This window comes from Clupea harengus, chromosome 16 (assembly GCF_900700415.2).
Source record: "Clupea harengus chromosome 16, Ch_v2.0.2, whole genome shotgun sequence".
Taxonomy (NCBI): Eukaryota; Metazoa; Chordata; class Actinopteri; order Clupeiformes; family Clupeidae; genus Clupea; species Clupea harengus.
In genome coordinates this window covers 8,338,295-8,360,255 of record NC_045167.1, presented here as the reverse complement: position 1 = coordinate 8,360,255, position 21,961 = coordinate 8,338,295, and the positions used below count along the sequence as shown (strand labels likewise).

General features: G+C 44.8%; 2 protein-coding genes across 2 annotated transcripts; both read left to right on the top strand.

Moving 5' to 3' along the window:
• The first annotated feature begins 566 nt into the window (after positions 1-566).
• On the top strand, positions 567-7,856 carry LOC105909544 (solute carrier family 22 member 5-like). The gene is made up of 10 exons (XM_012838181.3): positions 567-961; positions 2,190-2,293; positions 2,483-2,637; positions 3,162-3,333; positions 3,924-4,050; positions 4,532-4,632; positions 4,989-5,203; positions 5,577-5,759; positions 6,793-6,928; positions 7,728-7,856. The coding sequence occupies exons 1-10, from the start codon at positions 569-571 to the stop codon at positions 7,798-7,800; spliced, it is 1,659 nt and encodes a 552-aa protein (XP_012693635.2). The 5' UTR covers positions 567-568; the 3' UTR covers positions 7,801-7,856.
• A 2,769-nt stretch (positions 7,857-10,625) lies between these two features.
• On the top strand, positions 10,626-20,649 carry LOC105909545 (solute carrier family 22 member 4-like). The gene is made up of 10 exons (XM_031583229.2): positions 10,626-11,273; positions 13,932-14,035; positions 14,953-15,107; positions 15,737-15,908; positions 16,793-16,919; positions 17,339-17,439; positions 18,193-18,407; positions 19,228-19,410; positions 19,681-19,816; positions 20,151-20,649. Exons 1-10 carry the CDS (start codon positions 10,881-10,883, stop codon positions 20,227-20,229), a joined length of 1,665 nt encoding a protein of 554 aa, XP_031439089.1. The 5' UTR covers positions 10,626-10,880; the 3' UTR covers positions 20,230-20,649.
• Positions 20,650-21,961: the final 1,312 nt, after the last annotated feature.

Below are 21,961 nucleotides of genomic sequence, written 5' to 3'. Positions count from 1 at the left end.
TTCACCAAAACATTTAATTTCCAACCTCTGTAGCAGATAGAAATATTAAATTATTTGATTTGAGAGCTTAAATATTTGGCATTAACTGGATTAATTACATTACCTTTGCACTAATGTTCATTGAAATGTTTTTAGTGTAAAAAAATATTTAATCTTGAGTATAATCAGCAGTGTACACATGTGGCTATGGGGTGGTGTGTCATATGTATGATGGGATGATGAGTAAAAACACCCATCAGTATGTGGGGATGAGGTGCTGAGTAAAGATACCTGTACCTCTGTGTGTGTGTGTGTGTGTGTGTGTGTGTGTGTGTGTGTGTGTGTGTGTGTGTGTGTGTGTGTGTGTGTGTGTGTGTGTGTAGTAGGGAGTATTTCAAAGATGTCTGTTTGTGTGAGTGTGTGTGTGTGTGTGTGTCTTTAACCTATCACACAGTAACAGAGCTGAATAATTACCCAGCCCTTAAGGGCAAACTGATGTTGGCAGGGAGCCACTGCTTTTTGATAGGCTAGTCTGTCACTTATCTGTGGCCCTGGGGACTCCTCACACTCCAGCTCCTTGCACTCCACCATGAGGGATCTGGACGAGATCACCTCCTTCCTGGGCACATGGGGGCCTTTCCAGCGCCTGGTCTTCTTCTCCCTGGCCTTCAGCATCCTGCCCAATGGGTTCATTGGCATTTACATCGTGTTTGTGGCCGACACGCCACCCCATGAGTGTTTGGTCCCGGAGGAGAGCAACATCAGCGAGAGCTGGAGGAACGTGAGTGTTCCCCTGGAGTTGCAGGACGGGGCGCTGAAGCGCAGCTCCTGTAGCAGATACAGGCTGGACCTCCTCAGGAACTTCTCCCGGCTCAACTACGCCCCCGACGTGGACGTCAACGTGAGTCAGATTCAGCAGGAGGGCTGTCTGGATGGCTGGAAGTACAGTAAAGAGATCTACCAGTCCACCATCGTCACTGAGGTGAGCACACGGCATGGCTCAGTTATTTGATAGAGATTTGAAACAGTACAAAACAAAAAGATGGCAAGAGAGTGTAGTAAAGAGCATTTTAATTAGATAAAGACTTCAATTTTTGCATGAAGACATACCAACATCTATGTTTAAATCTTGAGTAACAAAGAAAAAGAAAATATATATATATATTTCCTGAATTTGGTTATCATTTGCTTACTGGGTAATTTCCCTGGTGCATTTCTAAATAATAAAACTAGCTTTATCTCTGTGATAAAATGGCATTATTGTATTCTAATAAAACTTGCGATCAATTTAGTATCAAGAGTAACTAAGGCTGTATCAGTCCGTTTCATGAAACGTAAGTAACTAATACCTTTTATGCAGTGGCACTGACTTTATACCTAGGTTATCTCATGCACGTGTAATAATAATAGCCTATGCTTGCGAATGATAATTAATGTTGGTGTTCCTGTATGTTGGCTTTTTTATGGTTAAACGTCCACTCCCATCAGATAAAGAAAGTGAGGAAGGGCAGAAGGCAGGATAATCTTTCTAGAAAGACAAGGGTTACCTGTCCGTGTGTGTGTGTATGTCCAGTGCCCTTACCTGGCTGTCACCATTGAAGGAAAGTCATGGAGATGTGGATGTTGCTCCACAGGGTGTTTGTTTTGCGTGCTTTAACTGTGGTTGTAAGGGAAGTCGAAGTAGTTTAAAAACTAAAACCTAAAATCAGACAATTGCAAAAAGGGCACTTATCAAGTCAGAGGGCCTAAGGGCAGGTGTTTGAGCACCACTTGGAGTCTATCTGCACATGTGCCTGTGTGTTGTGTGCAAACCTTCTTATCATCTTACCTTTTAGTTGTTCAGGAAAGTAATGTTAACTTTAACTTTTCCAGTACAAATTAGCCTGTTATGTCTTGGTTGGTGTTCTTTTGAATGCCACAAAAACCAGTGTCCACGCAGTTAAATGACCTAAATGATCTTCAACAGTGAATTACATTTTAGAAATTTTAATTCATTTTAGGAATTAAAACTGTGATACAGGGCAATGGCTTGCTCACTGACCTCACCATAAAATATCAAATTTCTGCTTCACTAGGCCAATAGCTTAGCTCATGTCTGTTAGGACTAAAGTTTACGACACCAGATATCCTCTCTTGAAGATAACATCATAAAACTCTGTGTGTATGTGTCTGTGTACGTGTGTGCATGTGTGAACTCAATGCCATTGCAGTGGGATCTTGTTTGCAAGGATGAGTACAAAGTACCGCTGACAACTTCAATCCACTACATGGGAGCGCTAGTGGGCACTTTCCTGTCAGGGCAGATGTCAGACAGGTGAGTATTCCCCCACCTGAGGTGCACTCCTGAGGTTCCTGAGGTTCACTCCAGAGGTTCCTGAGGTTCCTGAGGTTCATTTCTAAGTTTGCTGAGGTTCACTCCAGAGGTTCCTGAGGTTCATTTCTAAGGTTCTTGAGGTTTGCTTCTGTGATGTTGAACTCTCTCAGGAGTCATTTGTACCTCCAGGTTTGGCAGGCGGCCCATGCTCTTTATCACAATGGCCTTGCAGACGGTGACGACGTTCGCTCAGATCTTCTCGCCCAATTGGGAGGTCTTCGCCGCCACCTTCTTCTGCGTGGGCTTCGGCTCCATCTCCAACTATCTGATCGCCTACATTATGGGTTGGTGTGACTCTCTCTCCTTGCACTTCAGTTGGAAATATGGATTGTGTCTTCACAAAGGATGAAGACAGTACGCCTGTCATCCCACCGATTTCATACACTCTGCAAAATAGGTAGATAGACTTTAGGACATTGGACACTGACAGAGACAATCCTAGTTGTATGTGCACATGTACACAGATGAAATGCTCAATCTATGACTATGATGCTAAAGTGCACTGTACTGTATATCATTCTATTTTCAAGACTATCTTGAAAACTCATCTCTCATGCTAACGCTCCTAATACTGTACTGTATACTTATTCTATCTGCCCTCTTTGCACTTTGTCAGACTGACCAGAATTAGCACTTAACGCTTATGTCAGAAAATCTCCTAATTTACTGAAGCCTGATTAGATAAAAGCGTCTGCTAAATGAACAAACACCAAGGTAAATGTGTAAAAGCAATCTATACAACCTATTGATTAGATGCACAGACTGACGCCTGATGCCTGTCCGTGGCACCTCCTCCTGTGTGACTCAGGTTGTGAGACCCTGGGCCCGAGGGAGCGCGTGGTCTTCAGCTCTCTAGGGGTGTTCATGGGTTCGGCGCTGGGCTACATGGCCATGCCTCCCGTGGCCTACCTCCTGCGTGAGTGGAGATGGCTGGTCGCCACCATGGCTGCTTCGGGGGTGCTCTACATTCCTCTGTGGTGGTGAGAGCACATTACTCTATTCTGTTCAATGTGATTGATTTATGCAACGTCATTAACAATAGACATCGTCTCGAGGTGCTTTACAGAGTCTCTGTGTGCTCTACAGAGCCCAAGGCTTGAGCCCCTAGAGGGAGCCCAAGGCGATAGTACTATACTCAGCTGTACAGTAGGCGTGCAGATGCTCATGATGCCTGAGACCTAATGTCCTTTTGACATCACATCCTTTGACAGGGTAAAAGCTACATGACTTTATATCTCACAAGATGTTTGTGCGATTAACCACTCCTGAGTATTTATCTTGTATTATCCCACTTCAATATATCAATCCATTCTGGTGCGTTCAGCCCCAACAGGCTGATTCCTGAGAGTCCATGCTGATAACTCCACATACCAAACCATTATCCCACGTTCATGTATTAAAGCCGTTATATGACGTGATAACTCCACATACCAAACCATTATCCCAAGTTCATGTATTAAAGCAGCTATATGTCGGGATGATTCCACATACCATTAACCCACGTTCATCTATTAAAGCAGTAGTGTTGAGAGTTGTGGCGGTGTGGCGTTGAACTCTCCTCTCCCCCCAGGCTGATTCCTGAGTCGCCTCGCTGGCTTCTGTCCCAGGGGAGAGTGGAGGAGGCTGAGGCCATACTGAGAGATGCAGCCAGGATGAACAAAGTCCCCGTGCCAGAGGTCATCTTCACACCCGCTGAGGTAAACCTGCACTGCATCCGTTTGCATTACCCCAGGTCGGGCAGAATACATTACCCCAGGTTGGGGCAGAATACATTACCCCATTACCCCAAGGGTCCCGTGCCAGAGTTCATCTTCACACCAGCTGAGGTAAATCTCTGCTGAATGATGCAGTAACTTCTCTGGAGAACATTACCTTGGACTCCTGTCTGTTTCCCAGTGAGAGTCAGGCTGTGTTACAACTGGCCTGGGTTAATCAATTTCCACAGGTTTTCTTCCCACAATTTCACCTCGCTGCAGTTTAACCCTTACTCAATAACAAGTTACTTTTTTAGCCGCAGCATGACCGCATACGCATACTTCAGGTGTTTGTAAAGTAGGCTGACAATTTGAAATGGATTCCTACCAGGGCTTCTCAATCATTTGCCAAGTTTCCTTTACACTAAAATGTACCTGTTCTTCTTTCACATTTGTAAGAGGCAGATGTAATCTACTCCAACAGATTGAAAATGTCCTTGCAAAGAAAGCTACAAAATACCCAATTCTTGATGTGCTGAGAAGCTTCAACCTCTGTTCAATGGCAGGACTTTGTGCCCTGCTATGGTGAGTATAAGCAACTGCATACTGGACTCAAGTTTTGCAAGTAACAGTACTGTACTGGACTATCAATAACATTCACTGTTAAATGCATGTTAAAAATCTGATTAAAGACACATATTGTCAACACGTTCTATTCATATGACTAATTCAATTGAATTTTATGCAATTGTATTTATATAGCGCTAACACAATAAAATTACCTCAAGGCGCTTTAAGATTGAGTTATTTCCTGTCGGTGTATGAGTCCTAACAACTTATCCAAAGCCATAGTGAATGTATAGGGACTGTGTGTGTGTGTGTGTGTGTGTGTGTGTGTGTGTGTGTGTGTGTGTGTGTATGTGTGTGTGTGTTGGCTGCAGGATGATCATCACACTAGCCTACTTCAGCCTGGTTCTGAACACTGCCAACCTGGTGGGAAGCCCCTACCTCAACACCTTCCTGTCTGCCGTGGTGGAAGTGCCCGCCTACATCATCGCCATGCTCCTGCTCAAGTTCTGCTCCCGGCATCTGTGCCAGTCCTCCACCCTGCTCCTAGGGGGCGCTGTGATCCTCACCATAAACTTTGTCCCCACAGGCAAGAAAGGAGAGGTGGACAGATGGAGGGACATACAGACAAGCACAGAGACAGTCAGGCAAACATAGATGTCTACTATGTTTGTCTTTCTGTCTGTCCCCCCACATAATAACTTGTATCTAATATATGCCAGCTGTGTTGTACTTATCTTATTTTATTTATTTATATTTATATATTTTATTCCTATTACCTTGTTGCTATTACATCTGAATTTCCCTACGGGGATTAATAAAAGTGTATCTTATTTTATCTTATCTTAGATAGACAGATGGATAGAGTTAGTTGATAGATAGAAAAACTCTGACAACAATTTAACAATCCAGCCAGCACTGTTAATCTCCCTGTTTTTTCCCTTGGTGTGTCTGTTTCTCAGACTTATCAAGCCTGGCCATCTTCCTGGAGATGATGGGTAAGTTTGGCATCACGGCAGCGTTCTGTGTGGTCTACGCCGTCACCTCTGAACTCTTCCCCACCGTGGTCAGAAACACTGCCATGGGGATCTGCTCGATGGCTGCTCGCATCGCCACCATCCTATCCCCCTTCACCGTTTATCTGGGTGAGTGAACAGGTTGCCTGATTTACTTTGCTTTGACATGATTGACAGGCAGGGTGATGAATCCAAAAAGATAAAAAAAATGTATGCATGTCAAAATAAAGAGCAGGGGCTGCAGAAGCATTCAGTTTCTCAGTACAGAGACAGTGTTTAATGCGCACACTTGTTCCCAGCAGTATTATGCAGGTGTTTTTTAAAGGTATGTTTTTGCAGATAACCAGTCGCTTGTGCATATGCATGTGTCAAATGTAATACATGGAGAGATAAATACACCTGTTGTTCCCACTATGTAATACACTGTGTGCTCAGAATGGAAGAGCATCTTTTACACCACAATGCTGCCAAATATTCAATAACCTGTAACAATTGAATGAAGCAAGAAATGATGATGTCAATGATGCCATATGTTTATATTAAGGGTAAATAGGCTGGCATACAGTATGTATTATAAGCAGAGTGGAATTTGTGCTTAACAGTTGGGAAGGGGGGAGGAGATCACTGAAATACATGTTAATAAGCTAGCCAGCTTTTGTCATTGCCAACTTTGATGCTTTTGGCCTTGGCAAGTTAGTTGGTTGTAAAATTTCTAGTTTTAGACAAAACCTCAGTATTTCTTCAACCTCTTTCTTGCCTACAGAGGCTTAATGAGCCCAAAACATCAGGACTGCAGTTAGCCACAGCTATGTAATGGATCCCTTCCTTAAATACTTATTTGGTAATGTCCCGTTCTTCATATGTGTTTTACAAGTAAGGGTCAGTTCAGGAAAAGCATATCTTCATTGCAGCCTTAAGGATTAGGGTTAGCCTTAGTAAATTCCAGTTCTAGTCAGCAATAAAGGTGCCATATCATATCTTTCAGAACAAATAAAGATAACAGCTGGATTTGTTACAGGATAAGAAATTTGACCAAAGACATATTCTGCTCTTCTACGTCAAATATTAACATTGCTTGGGTAACATCACTTTCTTGTCTTTGAAGTAACTTTCAAAGTTTCAAAACGTGGCAGACTACCACATGACCTCATTGTCCTTTCAGGGAAATTTTACAATTTCCTGCCGTACATTATAATGGGGAGTCTGGCAGTCTGTGGTGGGCTGCTGTGTTTCCTCCTACCTGAGACGTATGGCAGAGTCCTACCAGATACCATGAGTGAAATGCAGACCATGAAAGGGTGAGCTCACTTTATACATATATATATTGAATATGTATATTGAAGAATATATAGATGAATATAAAATAAGAAGCCCACAGAAAGTATTGCCTCGACCTACTGGCAGGTTTAGGTAGATTTCTGGCAGCCATCTTTGTCCATAAAGGTTTGGCATTATTGCAGGTCACACCGATCTCTGGTTTGCTGGGAGAGATAGTGGTTCAATCTTTTATAGCTGGCATGCAACAGAACATAATCAACAACAACAACAAAAATGCTGTTGTGAGTGTTATGAAATGGTTTGACCTTACTGAGAGAGAGAGAGGTGTGCATGGACGGATTATGAAACCATGGGCCCCTGGGCCTGGACATGTCAAAGGCCGAGAAAGGTATTAGGGCAGGTCCTCCTTTGCCTACGAAACCCTCCGCGCTGGCTGCATTTTCTACATGCCCCTGGCGCATATGCACATCTAACACAGCGCAGGTACACTCAATTAAAGCCAACAGCAATTTAACAAAATACACCTCTTTCAACCACAAATAAGAGAAACATAACAGCAACTTCACGCAGAGGCTCTGGCTTAGGGGCCCCCTGAGCTCATGGGCCCGGTAGGTACCGTTCGGTAATCCATCCCTGTGTGTATGCAAGTAAATGATTAGCCATGGCAACTATTTGACCTTACTGAGTGTTGTGAAAGATGTCAAGGTTATTGCATAAGAGAGAAGAAACATGTAGTATGTAAATCCGTGTGTGTGTGTGATTTTGTATGTAAATCCACCTCTGATGTATGGGTTCACTCAAGTTTCCTGTTCTCTGCAGCTTGAAGAAATGCAAAGCTTCAGATCAGAATGACGGACACCTCCAGAATGCGCAAAAAGAAGCAAGGCTCTAATCATGAATGTCCTCATTTTAAAACATTTTATTTAAGAGGATTTTTTTGCATTTACAACTTGTAGTATTTTTTTTTTTTGGGGGGGGGGGGGGGGTTTAACACTTTATTTGTATAGTCCACTGACGGAGACATTACAGGTGGTTTGTTCACTGAACATTCCCTTAACCAAACCATAACTATAAATTGTACTTAACAGAATTTCAACAGATAGTTTGTAAATTATGCAGACTTGTATGCAGACTTGCTTTGTAGAAATATGTATTTTCAATATGTGAACATAATATTGTGCAGTAATAAAAGTAACATATATTCATATCAGTGAAGCATCTTTGTGAAGATGTGATTTCCACAAATACTAGTAGATAACACTGTATGCAGACTTGCTTTGTAGAAATACGTATTTTTAATATGTGTACATAATATTGTGCAGTAATAAAAGCAACATATATTTACTGAGCATGCCAAACTTGAAGAATGGACCGGAAGACGCAGTCAGGATTTCTTGAATTTATTGTGGATACCCCCTCTAAGCGTGTGGCTCAGAGAATGGCCTACCTGATTGTATGAATGTGTTGGCATGAATACCATTCAGTTCGGTACAATACAGGGGGGTGAGACCACACCCTATAGGTGATGGCAGGAAGAGAAGACAGTGGGGTGGGGGGTTCACCTGTGGGGGAGAGGGATGAGAACAGAGGACAAAGGGTGATAGCAGGAAGGGGGAAAGGTTCAGGTCTCAGTGAGACAGACAGAGTACACATCCAGGGGTATGCTTTCAGCAACGTCCTCATCGTTGCCCTCGCCGGTGCCATCAGCGCAGGCTGCTGGACCGGCGTCGGGAACGGATGCTGTCTGGGTCGACAGTGGGTACTGCGGGATCTGGGTCGGCAGAGGGTGCTGCGGGATCTGGGTCGGCAGAGGGTGCTGCGGGATCTGGGTCGGCAGAGGGTGCTGCCGTTGCTCGAGCCGGAATCGCCGTCACTCAAGCCAGAGGAGCGGCAGAGGAGCTAAGGGAGCAGGGAGGTGTGGAACTGGAAGGGACCAGACATCGAAGGGAACTGGGCCTGGGACAGGAACACTAGGGACACCTGGGACAGGAACACCTGGGACAGGAACACTAGGGACACCTGGGACAGGAACACCTGGGACAGGGATGCCTAGGGCTCCTGGGACTGCAGGGACTGGGGCTCCTGGGACTGCCGGTACTACTGGGTCAGCGACGGCTGGGACCGCAGGGTCAGTGATGGCGGGGGTTGCAACGGCATTGTCGCCATCAGCCTCGGCGTAGTCCCCCACGGTGTCGTCGCCTTCGCCATCGTCTGCATCGCCCTCAGCAGCAGCGTCGCCCTCAGCGTTAGCATCGCCGTCTGCGTCGCCGTCAGCGTATGTGCGGGCATCCGCACTGGCGAGTGCAGCGACACCAGTTACCGCGGGAATAGCGGTAGCTGTCGGAACTGGAGTGGGAGCGGCCGTCTTCGGCCGAGCGAGTGCGGGGGCAACACGGATAGCCTGTGAAAACTTCAAACAGCTGAAAAGCGTATTCTGGATCCACACCTCATGGGTCCTGGGCTGAATAAGAGTGGGAGCCAAGGTGGTCACCCTCAGCGGAGCAGGTGTGAGAGCCCAGCGATGGGAGTAGTCACCTCGGCAGCGGCAGCAGCAGCAGGGGTGGAGCCTAGTGGCGAGGCTGCGACGCAACTCCTCCACGAGAAGCTGGCGGAGTCTCTGGAGACCCTCCTGGATAGCTGGATTTTCATCCGGCTGTCCAAACTTCACGTAAAGGTGCACCGTGAATGAGTTGAATGACTGTCTCCAGGCCTCCCCACACATCGGTCACCCACTGTAGCGCCTCATCCTGGAGGCAGAGGATGACGTAGGCCAGCCTGGACCTCTCGTGGGATAATTAAGCGGCTGCATCACCAGGGTGTTGGCACAGTGGAGGATGAAACCCCCACAGGCCTCGGGTGCACCAGAAAACGAGGGGGTAGTGGAGTTTATGGCTCTCAAGGCACACAGAGATCGTCCATGAAGTCCTGGGCTGGGTCAGGTGATGAGGCTCTGGCTGAATCCATTTTAATTTTAATTTCGTGGGTCTGGTTTTCTGTCACCAGACGTCAGGCTCAGACGGGTGTTTTAGGAATAGCAGGGTTTATTAACGAGTTCAGCCAGAGAAAAGGAAAGTGGACACACAGGGCGTACTAACCAACAGGGAAAACCCTTCCAAACAGGCTGGGTTAACTTAAGACAAGAGGAGAAGACAGAACTAAACTACCCTTAAAAATCATACTCAGGAACACAAAACAAGAAACTACAACTAACAAAGAGCTTAACAGAGCACAGGATCGTAGACATGTATCTAAGAAGGCAATAGTTAAACGAAACCAAGATACTCGGTATCTAACAGCGGAACAGACCAACAGAGGATGACGAACTAAACTGAGATCCCATAGTTGAACGCCGGGGGACGACGACGACGACGACACACAAACGGGGAGAAACTAAAAATCCAATAGGAGATACTAAACTAACACAGATACTATAACTAGGGACACAAGCGAAAGAGCAAACAAACAACGGAGTTTAACTCTGGCTATAAGCGCGGAACAGAGATACACGGCACTCAGCCGGACAAGAAAGTCACGTAACACCTGAAGTCGTGAGCACGGGCTCTTGGTAAGGCAGGCGTTGAATCCAGGAGGCACTGAGCTCGCTGACATGGAAGGCAGCGGACAAGGAATCTTGCTGGGATGGAAGCCAGATAAACTGCAGGCGTAATCTCGGGAGCAATGAGGGATTGGTGGAGCTGGCCGTCTCGGGCATAAACTTTGCCTGTGTAGCGACGAGACCAGGCACGGAGTGAAGGGAGTGAAGGGTATATGTATGGAGTTAAACAGGTGTGTGTGATTGTGTGATTGGGAGACGTGAATGCAGGACGGTGAACGAGACTGATGAGATGCAGCTGGGAGTGTGAGTGAGAGTGAGCGTGCTGAAGGGGGCGTGACCGGAGCAGAGTTCAGCACAGAAGTGACACGGCAAAAGCCGTGAAAAGTCCTTGTGAAAAGACAGTTTTAGAGCTAAGTATGAGAGAGTATGACGAGATCACCTCCTTCCTGGGCACATGGGGGCCTTTCCAGCGCCTGGTCTTCTTCTCCCTGGCATTCAGCATCCTGCCCAATGGTCTCGTGGGCATTTACATCGTGTTTGTGGCCGACACGCCACCCCATGAGTGTTTGGTCCCAGAGGAGAGCAACATCAGCGAGAGCTGGAGGAACGTGAGTGTTCCCCTGGTGCTGCAGGACGGGGTGCTGAAGCGCAGCTCCTGTAGCAGATACAGGCTGGACCTCCTCAGGAACTTCTCCCGGCTCAACTACGCCCCCGACGTGGACGTCAACGTGAGTCAGATTCAGCAGGAGGGCTGTCTGGATGGCTGGAAGTACAGTAAAGAGATCTACCAGTCCACCATCGTCACTGAGGTGAGCACACACACACACACACACACACACACACACACACACACACACACACACACACACACACACACACACACACACACACACACACACACAAACACACACACAAATGAAACTATCCGCCCACTGTTGCCAGTCAGCATCTCTATTCTCAGAGAAATAGGGATATCGAGATTTATAGAAATATAGATTGTATAGAAAAAGGTTTCTGTAAAGGTACATTTGTCAGAAAAATACCATATAAACGTACGTGTTTGAGAAAGGCAATTGGAAGGGGGGACCCAATCATTCACTACATTGATATCAGAGGAAGCCCTTGCTCCACTGATGTCCCATTATTTCTCTCAGGATTGTTTAATGTCAATGTGAAGCCATTTAACATCATCCACAAGTGGTTGTGATCAGTGGTTGTGATGCCTTTTATCGGTGAGCATGTGGATCTTGTGTTGTCTGGCAGACATTCCTCTAAGTGGAGGCCAGGCACTTTGTGTCTGCGTAAGCAACAACCACTTTGCCCGTGGATCTGGATTTTGGTCTTTCAGTGGCAGTAGTGTTGGAAGACATGAGGAAACCCTGACCCCTTTGTGCATCAAGATGAAGTGGCGTTCCATCCTCATGGCTGGTCAGAGGTGTAAGGTATTTGATAGAGATCATTTCGAAACACTGTTAATGACTTAAGGATATATTAATCAAGTGCCTTGTATTAATAATTACCTTGTATGAATCGTGTGCTTATGTAAGCAGGAACATGGCTTTTCTGTGTTTCTGTGTGTGTGTGTGTAACTTAGACTATTAGGTGCCACTTAGTCTGCAGATGTGCAAGAGCATGTTTGGACCAGAGGTGATAAGGAGGGTCGAACTGTGCTTCTTTCGACCTTGTGTACATCTTTGCATGGCAGGAAGCATAGTAAGATTACCTCGGACGTCAGAGACCCACCACGTGGTTATCCCTGCTGACAAATTGTTTTGGCGCCATAGAACGCTAAACTTCTATCTTTATAAACCTTGTGTGATGTGTTTAATATTGCTTCTCTCTCGTCTAATGCAGTCTGGGAGTAATCCCGGGATCCCTCTCTTTCTGAGAGAGGGCCCATGCTTCTCTCTGACCTGCCGGGACGTGGGTGATCCCAACAAGCTTGTTGTTGTTGTTTAATAAATATACTTAAATGCAACTCCGGAGTACTGAGGTAACTTGAGTGATCTGTTTTCCTCACGTGTCTGCGCAAGGTCAAACCACTGTCTGAGGTCACTCGTGTCTCTACATAGAAAGAAAATAGCACCATTGTCTTTTTGCACTTTATGATGCATACCCGCTGAAATAATTAAGATTATTTAACGGTTTAATGATTACACAGGCTTAGACAGTAACCTTTATAATGTTTTACTGCTTTAAAGTCCTTCATTTATGTTATACATAACTAACCAGGCAGCTTACATCAGCTCACACGTGACTGGCTGGCTGTGACCTCTGCACCCCTCTCGTCGCACGAGGCCGGGGTCATAGAGCTACATGTGGCATCCAGGTCAAGGAGAGGATGTATTCTGTACTTTCGGGATAACTGCTGCCATGTCCAGCCAAAGACATACTGGCAGACAGCACAGAAGTGATTACATGGTAACTGGTAACTTATCCACATGGAATGTGTCATCACACTGGATTTTTTATCTTGTACGCCTGTCTACTGCGTAGATGTTGCCTGCCAGGTCACAAGAATTTCACAGCTCTGATGACTAAGCTATTCGGTGCATGTGACAAATAAAACACTTTGACTTTGATAGCAAGCTGTCTTCTGTCCCAAATGCCAGTTGCCCTCGTGTCTTCACTCAGCTGAACAACATGTCTTTAAGAGAGAGAGAGAGAGCTGTCCATGCAACTCATAATGTGCCGCTCAAAGTTTTTGGGAGGGTCACTGTACCCGAGTGTGAAACAATGTTGAAGTGCACTTACAGATAACACTTACAGATAACATAACAACCTAACAATATAACTAGCTTCATCCGCAGCTGCTCTCCAGCATCTCTGACAGTGTGCAGTCTTACAAATAACATGTACCACATAATAACCCTAACAACATAACAACATCACTGCACACTCTCCAGCTTCTCTGACAGTGTGCTGTCTTTGTAGCCCTCCAGGAACTTGTGCTTGAGTGTCTCATTCTGACGTTCAATGCCATTGTTTGTTGCAATTCCTGTTTTGATGTACCTAATTAATTCAAGGGCAATTGCTAAGTGATATAATATGTTCCCATATGTCTTAAAGGTTGTTGACATTTCAGCTTAACAAACCAATCAAATTTCACCTCTCCCCTTGTGTTGATTGGATGGAATAGCATGTGGCCCGAGGCACTTAGTTTCTCATACAGAGCCAGGACTGTGTACGAACGCTATACATAGGCCATACACAGACCGCACACAGTCCTTTTTTTGTGCACACACACAAAATGGACCGTACGAAGCAATTAGCTGAAGTTGACAAAGTCTGTTGGATTAGAATCGTGGACTGCACGTTTCACAGCCCTCTGTTAACAGAAACATTCTATCAGGGTAAAACTGTAAGATTGTGTTATTCCAGTGGGCCTCACCCTCTGAGCTGGGCCACAGCATAGCTAGATGATTTTGTGATGATTCATGGAGTGGGATCAATGGTTTGTCTTGCAGTGGGACCTGGTGTGTGAGAATGAATACAAAGAGCCTCTGGCCTCCTCCATCTATTTCCTGGGTGTGCTGGTGGGAACGTTCATCTCTGGGCAGCTCTCCGACAGGTCTCTGCATCTGGCAACACCATATCACACCGCCAGCACGGCTGTGCACAGCCTAAACAAGCATATTACTCATTTAAAATGTTTAAAGATATGTACCGCATGTAGGCTGAAAAAAAAAATGTGGACCAACTGAACTGTGTTAAAATCATAAAAAAAAAAAAGATACAGTCCATGGAAGTCAATCCGAAGATAGGAGGACATAATAATCCTTTCGTCCTAAAAGCCATAAAGATCATAAAGATGTATTGACTTTGCTGTGTGTGTTCTTAGTGCACCCTGGCTCTGAATCAGTTGCTCATATTATGAATGGATGTGAAGTGTACAGGCGGCTCTATGCCGCACGTCATGACCGTATTGTCAACTTAATTGCCACTGCTGTTAGAGATGCACTACCAAGAGATGTGCCTGTGCACAAACAGTCCTGCGTTATGTCTGATTTGTCTAAACAGCTGATCCCTGATGTTGTTTTTGTAGATGATGGCCAAAAGGAAGTGACAGTCTTAGGGATAGGTTGACCTATATCGCCTTCTGTGATAAACTAACCTTGTACCAGTCCTTAGTTGCAAATATCAATGAGCTGGGTTACAAATGTAGGCTGGTGATTCAGATATTAAGCAGCCTTGGGCATGTTCGGAAATTGACAGTTACCGGTCTCCAATTGGCAGGCCTACCCAAGAAAAGGCCAGTCAGCTGGTAAAATGTTGCTTATTGGTAGCCTTGCTGTGTTTCCCAGGCGATGCTTTCTGTACCCTTAAATGTCAATGAGTGTATATTATCTCTGGGAATATTTGAATGCCTTGTGTTGGAAATGTGATTCAAATAGGGAATCAAAATGTGTGTTTGAATGTTGATGTGTGTGCATGTGTGTGCATGTTTGTGTGACTGTCTGTGTGCATGCATTTGTGTGTGATATAAAGGTATGGGAGGCGGCCTGTGCTCTTTGCCACCATGGCCATGCAGACGTTGACCATTTTCATCCAGATCTTCTCTCCCAGCTGGGAGGCCTTCAGCGCCATCTTCTTCTTCATCGGGTTCAGTGGCTTCTCCAACTATGTTGTCGGCTATGTGCTTGGTATGTTTATGACACCAACGGTTACATTTCAGAACCCCTAACCAACGGCTATATTCCAGAACCCTAACCAATGGCTATATTTCAGAACCCTAACCAACGGTTACATTCCAGAACCGTAACGAATGGCTATATTTCAGAACCCTTACCAACGGTTACATTTCAGAACCCTAACCAACGGCTATATTGCAGAACCCTAACCAACGGTTACATTCCAGAACCCTAACCAATGGTTATATTCCAGAACCCTTACCAAAGGTTGAGAGCCAAAGAGGTGAAAGTGGACTGTAACAGGATATAAATAGCCTCTATAATAATATATACAATTAATTATATACATTATTTTGGTGGCAGCTTTATATTACATAAAGTGAAAAACCCTGTACACAAAGTTCAAATGAAATCTTATTTAAATAATGAATAGAAAGGAATTTCATTGAAAGTAAGAAATACTCATGGGTTTTTAATGTTTACATGGTCTGTAACTGTATGATGATGAAGTTGGTTGTTGGCGGCCTTTATGGATATGCATCCCTTAAAACAGCCCCAGTATCTCAGGTTCCAAACCAATACAAAACTTCACACAAATCTGCTAATGTCTGTGTGACATTTTCCTCCTTCCTGCCTGACAGGCTCCGAGATACTGAGCCCTGGCACACGAGCGGTGTTCTGTTCCCTGGGGGTGTTCATGGCGTCAGGGGTGGGGCAGATGTTCTTGCCCCTGTTCGCCTACTTCCTGCGGGACTGGAGACTCCTGATCATCCCCATGGCCGCCTCAGGGCTTCTCTACATCCCTCTCTGGTGGTAAGGCACACACACACACACACACACACACACACACACACACACACACACACACACACACACCACACACACACTAAGGGCTTCTCTACATCCCTCTCTGGGATAACGTATAATCCACTGGTCAGTATAGGAAATTCTTATACACCTCCTTAGAATGTTCCAAAAGTTCTGTTGATTTGAATGGGCCATTCCCATTGTTCTGAGGTCTGATATTTCTTGATATTGACTGCTGCGGAAAAACTAATGGCAGCTGTCTTTGGCAACAGGTTTTGTGCTTCTAATTTACATCTTCCATATCTATCCGCAACAAGTCCGATCATTTAACATAAAGGAAAGTCAACTTGAAGTCAGCAAGTAATTGGTTATTGCAACACCTGAAACTTTACAGTTCTATTTGCGTGAAGAACAATTTTTTCTTAGCGGAAATCACGAAACAGCAACAAAAAGAGATAATTTGGAGGAATGCCTTCTATCCTTTTGGCAAGTGTAGCGAAGGGAGAGCGTGGTCACCCCACCCGGACTCGAACCCGGGTCTACAGGGTGCCAAACATGCGCTCTGACCGCCAGACCAAAGAGCCCAGCTCTATGGCATGGCAGCCAGAGCACATATTCACCTGTAGGGACGATCACATAGTCACAGCAAGTAACCATATAATAAGCGGTATAATGTATAGTCCGGCGGTCATTATCGAGAAAAAAAAGCCCTTCAGGACAAAACAAGTTCGTCCCGTCGGGAAGTTTTTTCCGATACTGACCGGCGGACTATGCATTATCCCTTACATATGCCGTGTTGATTCCATCACACCATTATCCCCCAGTCATGTATTAAAGCAGTAGTGTTGAGGGTTGTGGCGGTGTGGTGTTGAACTCTTCTCTCCCCCCAGGCTGATTCCTGAGTCGCCTCGCTGGCTTCTGTCCCAGGGGAGAGTGGAGGAGGCTGAGGCCATACTGAGAGATGCAGCCAGGATGAACAAAGTCCCCGTGCCAGAGGTCATCTTCACACCCGCTGAGGTAAACCTGCACTGCATCCGTTTGCATTACCCCAGGTCGGGCAGAATACATTACCCCATTACCCCAGGTCGGGGCAGAATGGATGGTTGGATTATCAGAGTGTGCAAAGTGCCCAGTACTATTTTGTTCTAAGGGGGCTAGGCCCTGGGCTCTGTAAAGTGCCTTTAGACAATTTTATTCTTTTGGCGCTATATAAATAGAATTTAATTGTTTATTTCTCACTCCTTCCAGAAGCCCAGAAGCATTTTCATGTTTTGACAACAAATAACACTTACTACACCTTAAAGAGATGTTGGGAAGATTCACAACAAATCAAAGTACATTTTCAGGGACTTGAAGTCTCGTTGTATTACGGCAGACCTACTGAGTTTTGCTCTGAATATTGGCATGAATGAATGTGTCCCCCCCCCCCCCCCCAGATCATGGAAGCCCAGGAGAAAAGAGAGAAGAGGTACAACATGCTGGACATCCTGAGGAGCCGCCAAGCTATGGCCCTTATCCTCGTCTGCTCTATTCTCTGGTATAACATTCCCTGGCCGCGCATTCACTTATTCAGCAGACCTATAAGCCAAAGACATATATATACACGTAAGGGACAACGTGCAAAAAATTAAACCCTTAAAGGACCCCGATGTGCAGCCAATGGCAGTGGTCATTATTCATTTTCAGCGGTCATGATCAAGAAATGCCAGACCTCTGAATGTTGGGATGGCCCCTTTAATTCAATGTAATACTCTTTGGAATTCTGAAGAACCCTGTAATAAAGTACAGATACAGCGTTACTGTAGGTTTTCATCAGTATGTGTGCTCCGTGGGTATAAAGCCCATGTTCTCCGTGTTGTCAGCATCTTACTCTACCAGTTGAACCACAGGAACTCAAAACACAGTTTGACCTGATTCCACAGAAGCAGCAGCAGTAGTAGTAGTTTCATTACTAAAGTGGTGTTTAAATTTCTACTCATTTTGCCCCTCGTCAGTAGGAATCCATTAACCTTTCTGGTGTCTGTGTATGAATCCATGCAGACGACTTTTCCCATATATAGAGGGCAAGTGTTGCAGTTGGTAGTGTGTGTGTGTGTGTGTGTGTGTGTGTGTGGTTTCACTGCTCCACTATTAATGGGAGTGTGTGTAACCTAGTTGTGTAATCACTGGGATATCTCTGTTCATAGCAGTGTCAATACCTCTCAGCCAATCCTGTGGTTGCTAAAACTGGTGTAGATATATTCAACTGCATCGATTAATCTTTGACCGTGACTCCCTCTGCACACTGCAGGATGGTCATTACCATGTCTTACTTCGGCCTGCTGTTTAACACCACCAACCTGCATGGTGATCCGTATTTTAACTTCTTCCTGTCCGCCATCGTGGAGATCCCAGCGTACTTCATGGCCCTGCTCCTGCTGAAGTTCTGCCCCCGCCGGTTCTGCCAGTCCTCCACGCTCTTCCTGGGCGGCACCATCATCCTCTTAATCCAACTCGTGCCCAGAGGTAAGTGACCTGATTAAACAGGGACACTCTCGGAAAAAAGTCTAGTGCACACCTGCCAACTGTCTCCCATATTCCAAGGCCATCTCCCAGGGCTCTCCCGATTTGTTGTTTCTCCCGGGAAACGCCCCCTAATTTGCTTGGCCCTCAAACTTTACGATGAATAATAATCACACACGGATCCATGCATGTTTGTCAGACCCTAGTTGCCTAGTTGATCATCTATGGAACACAATCCACACACTACATACAATTTCAACCCACCTGTCTCCACAACCTGGCAACCCACAACCCGGGTTGGCAGACAGGATTGATGCTGAATGAATTAGCTAGCTGACGTATATTTGAAACTTATGTTGGCAGTTATGGTCTAGTGCCTAGATTCCCATTTAATTATTTGTGTGTTGTGGGTCGTCTTGGGCAGTGTCATCATCCTCTTCATCCAACTCATGTTCAGAGGTAGGAACCCTGATTGAACAGGCTCTCTAGGAATGCTCACAGAGGAAGAAAAGGTTAGGTCTAGTCCCCACGGTGGACAGATTAAACACTCTTAAGGGATTACAGCTCAAAGAACCAGGGTCTACAAAACACAACCAGGTTCTACAAAGACTTCTTCATTATAGTAAAGGGTTCTAAGTGGAAGCCTCAAAGAAAGTTCTATGGGGACCACCTAAAGAATGTTCTGCAAACAGCTTCTGCAAAGTAATTCGTAAATGTTCTCCTAAAGAAACTTTATTTGTGTAGAATCCATTTCCATTGGTGACTGATTAGTGTCTGGAACAGAGATTCTGGTGTGGTCTGATAACTGGTGTGTATGATGCAGATCTGCCGGGTGTGGCCATCTTCCTGGAGATGGTGGGCAAGTTTGGCATCACCACAGCATTCTGTGTGGTCTACGCCGTGACTGCTGAACTCTTCCCCACCGTGATCCGAAACATGGCCATGGGAACCTGCTCAATGGCCGCCCGCATCGGAACCATAATCTCTCCATTCATCATTTACCTGGGTGAGACAGTGGAGAAGTAAAATAATTGAATGGATATAATTTGTATTCATTGCACAAGTGAAACAAAATATATTTCAGATTTGCATTGTCATATACAACACTAAATCCAAATATTCTGTTTTCCTCTCTTTTCTCCTACTCTCCGTCTCCCCTCCTCTCTCTTTCTGTCTCCCTCCTCTCGCTCCCTCCTCTCTCTCTCCTCTCTCTCTCTGTCTGTCTCTCCTCTACCACTTTGTCCTTCTCTCCCTCTCTCCTCTCCGTCTGTAATAGGCAACTACTATAAATACCTACCCTACCTCTTGATTGGGAGTCTTGCAGTTTTCTCGGGGATGCTCTGTTTTGTTTTGCCTGAGACGTTTGGAAAGGTTCTTCCAGACACCCTCGCTGAGATGCAGTCAGTCAGAGGGTGAGTGACAGCCGTCAATCAGCCACAGTTACTTAATGAAGTTAATGTCAGGTTAAAAACAAGACAGAGTTTCTGGCAATCTAATTAGTGGGTATGTCATGGTTAATAATTCAACCCAGTTTATAGATACCAACTTTCAACAACAACACAAAACATTTCTATGCAGAAAGAATCGCCAAATGGAAAGTGAATTGTTAGCATTCACAAAACTTTGTTATCATTCTAAAAAAAGTAAAGATAAAGATAATTTTCTCCAAGCAGTCTGTATGTGTTCATAAGATTGTTTTTGATTATATTAAACAGAATACAACTCTTTGTGTTGCATCTGACATAGGATGGGTCGATCAAAGAAAACGACGATGGAATCCAGCACCAAAGAGACCGTTGATGTAATTCAGGAAGCCAAACTGTAGATTTCTGGCCTCTACTGTAGACTGCAGTGCCATCTTCTGTACTTAAGGTGCTATTGCATAAGGTTGAATGGAAAGTTTTACAGTTGAGAGGAAGTGAACAGGCAAATTAAATTAAATTAAATTAAATTAAATTGTATTTATATAGCGCCAAAACAATCAAATTGTCTCAAGGCGCTTTAAATTCACAGGGTCAGTATCATTGATAGACAGATCTCTTTAGGTTACGGTTGCCTTCAAATTAAATTAAATTATAGTTTGTTTCTTATTATATAACTATAGTTAGCTGAGTATAACTATGAAGGTCTGGTAACATCAACTCATACAGAAGTACAGTAATGGTGTGTCATTTTCTTTATTCTTTGTTTTCTTCTTTTTTTTCATTTGAATTGGCACCCAGTTACAGATGAAAATTAAATAAATGAATACACCTTCTATAGAGTGTGTGTGTGTGTGTCTGTCTGTGTCTGTCTATGTCTGTCTGTGTGTGCTCTGTCTCCGTTACCATGGGATACACTTACACCATTGTGAATCTATTCAACATCATAGCAGTGATGTAAAAACACATGTAAATGTATTTGGAGATCATAAAAATAGGGGGGTTGTCAGTGGTAGAGAATGAGTGCTTTGGCATTTAAACTGTGACGAGACAGCACTAACTCTCAACTGAGTTTGCGGAATGGTACCTACACAGCACAGTAGTTTCTCTGCCTGCCAGTTCAACGTCTTGCTCCACTCTCCAGTCATCTTCCTATTTTTTTCTTGTAACAGCAGTATACAGTATAATGACTATAGAAAAGCAAGATGAGACATTTACATTTAGCAGACGCTTTTATCCAAAGCGACTTACATATGTGTGACTTACAATGTATACACATTTTTTTTACATTTACACTGATGGCACACTGCACATCAGGAGCAATTAGGGGTTCAGTGTCTTGCTCAAGGACGCTTCGACAGGGAATCGAACTAGCAACCTTCTGATTACTAACCGCCTTCTCTACCTCCTGTACCACTGTCGCCCCCAGAGAGCGTATATGAGTTAGTACACCCCCAAGTAATGCAACCCTAATCCACGTCTAGCAGTTCTTATGAATCCCTTGTAACTGTAGTAAACAACTGTGCAGTGATCCACACTTGTTACTTGACTAATGTACACTGACACGGAGAATCAGGAGTCACAGACAGAATCTCTGGCTTCTAATAAAAGGTAAGAGGAAAAAAGTGACACGAAGAGAGAGACTGAAAGACAGAGTGTGTAAACAACACTATGAACTATGACTGAGTGTAAAACAGATTGCTCTGTCAATAGCATAGCCAAACAGATGTATCCCCTAGTAAAAAAAGAGAGAGAGAGAAGGAGAGAGAGAGATATGGAGGCCTGCCCGGAGCATAAAGCATGTTAATCTATATAAAATTATAATTTCTCCATAACTCACTGTGGAGTTATGTCAGATGTTGAATGTAAAAGGCTGAGAAACGTTGTTGACTATAGCACGTCTCACCTGTGTGGTGACTGAGGTACAGGCATCACCTGAGGGAGACCACACACACACACGCACACGAACACACACCACATACCTACACACACTCAATCACACACACACACACCTACACACACTCACACTCACACACACACACACACACTCACTCACACACAAACCTACACACACGCACACATGGACACACACACACATACCTACACACACACACTCACTCACACACACACACACAC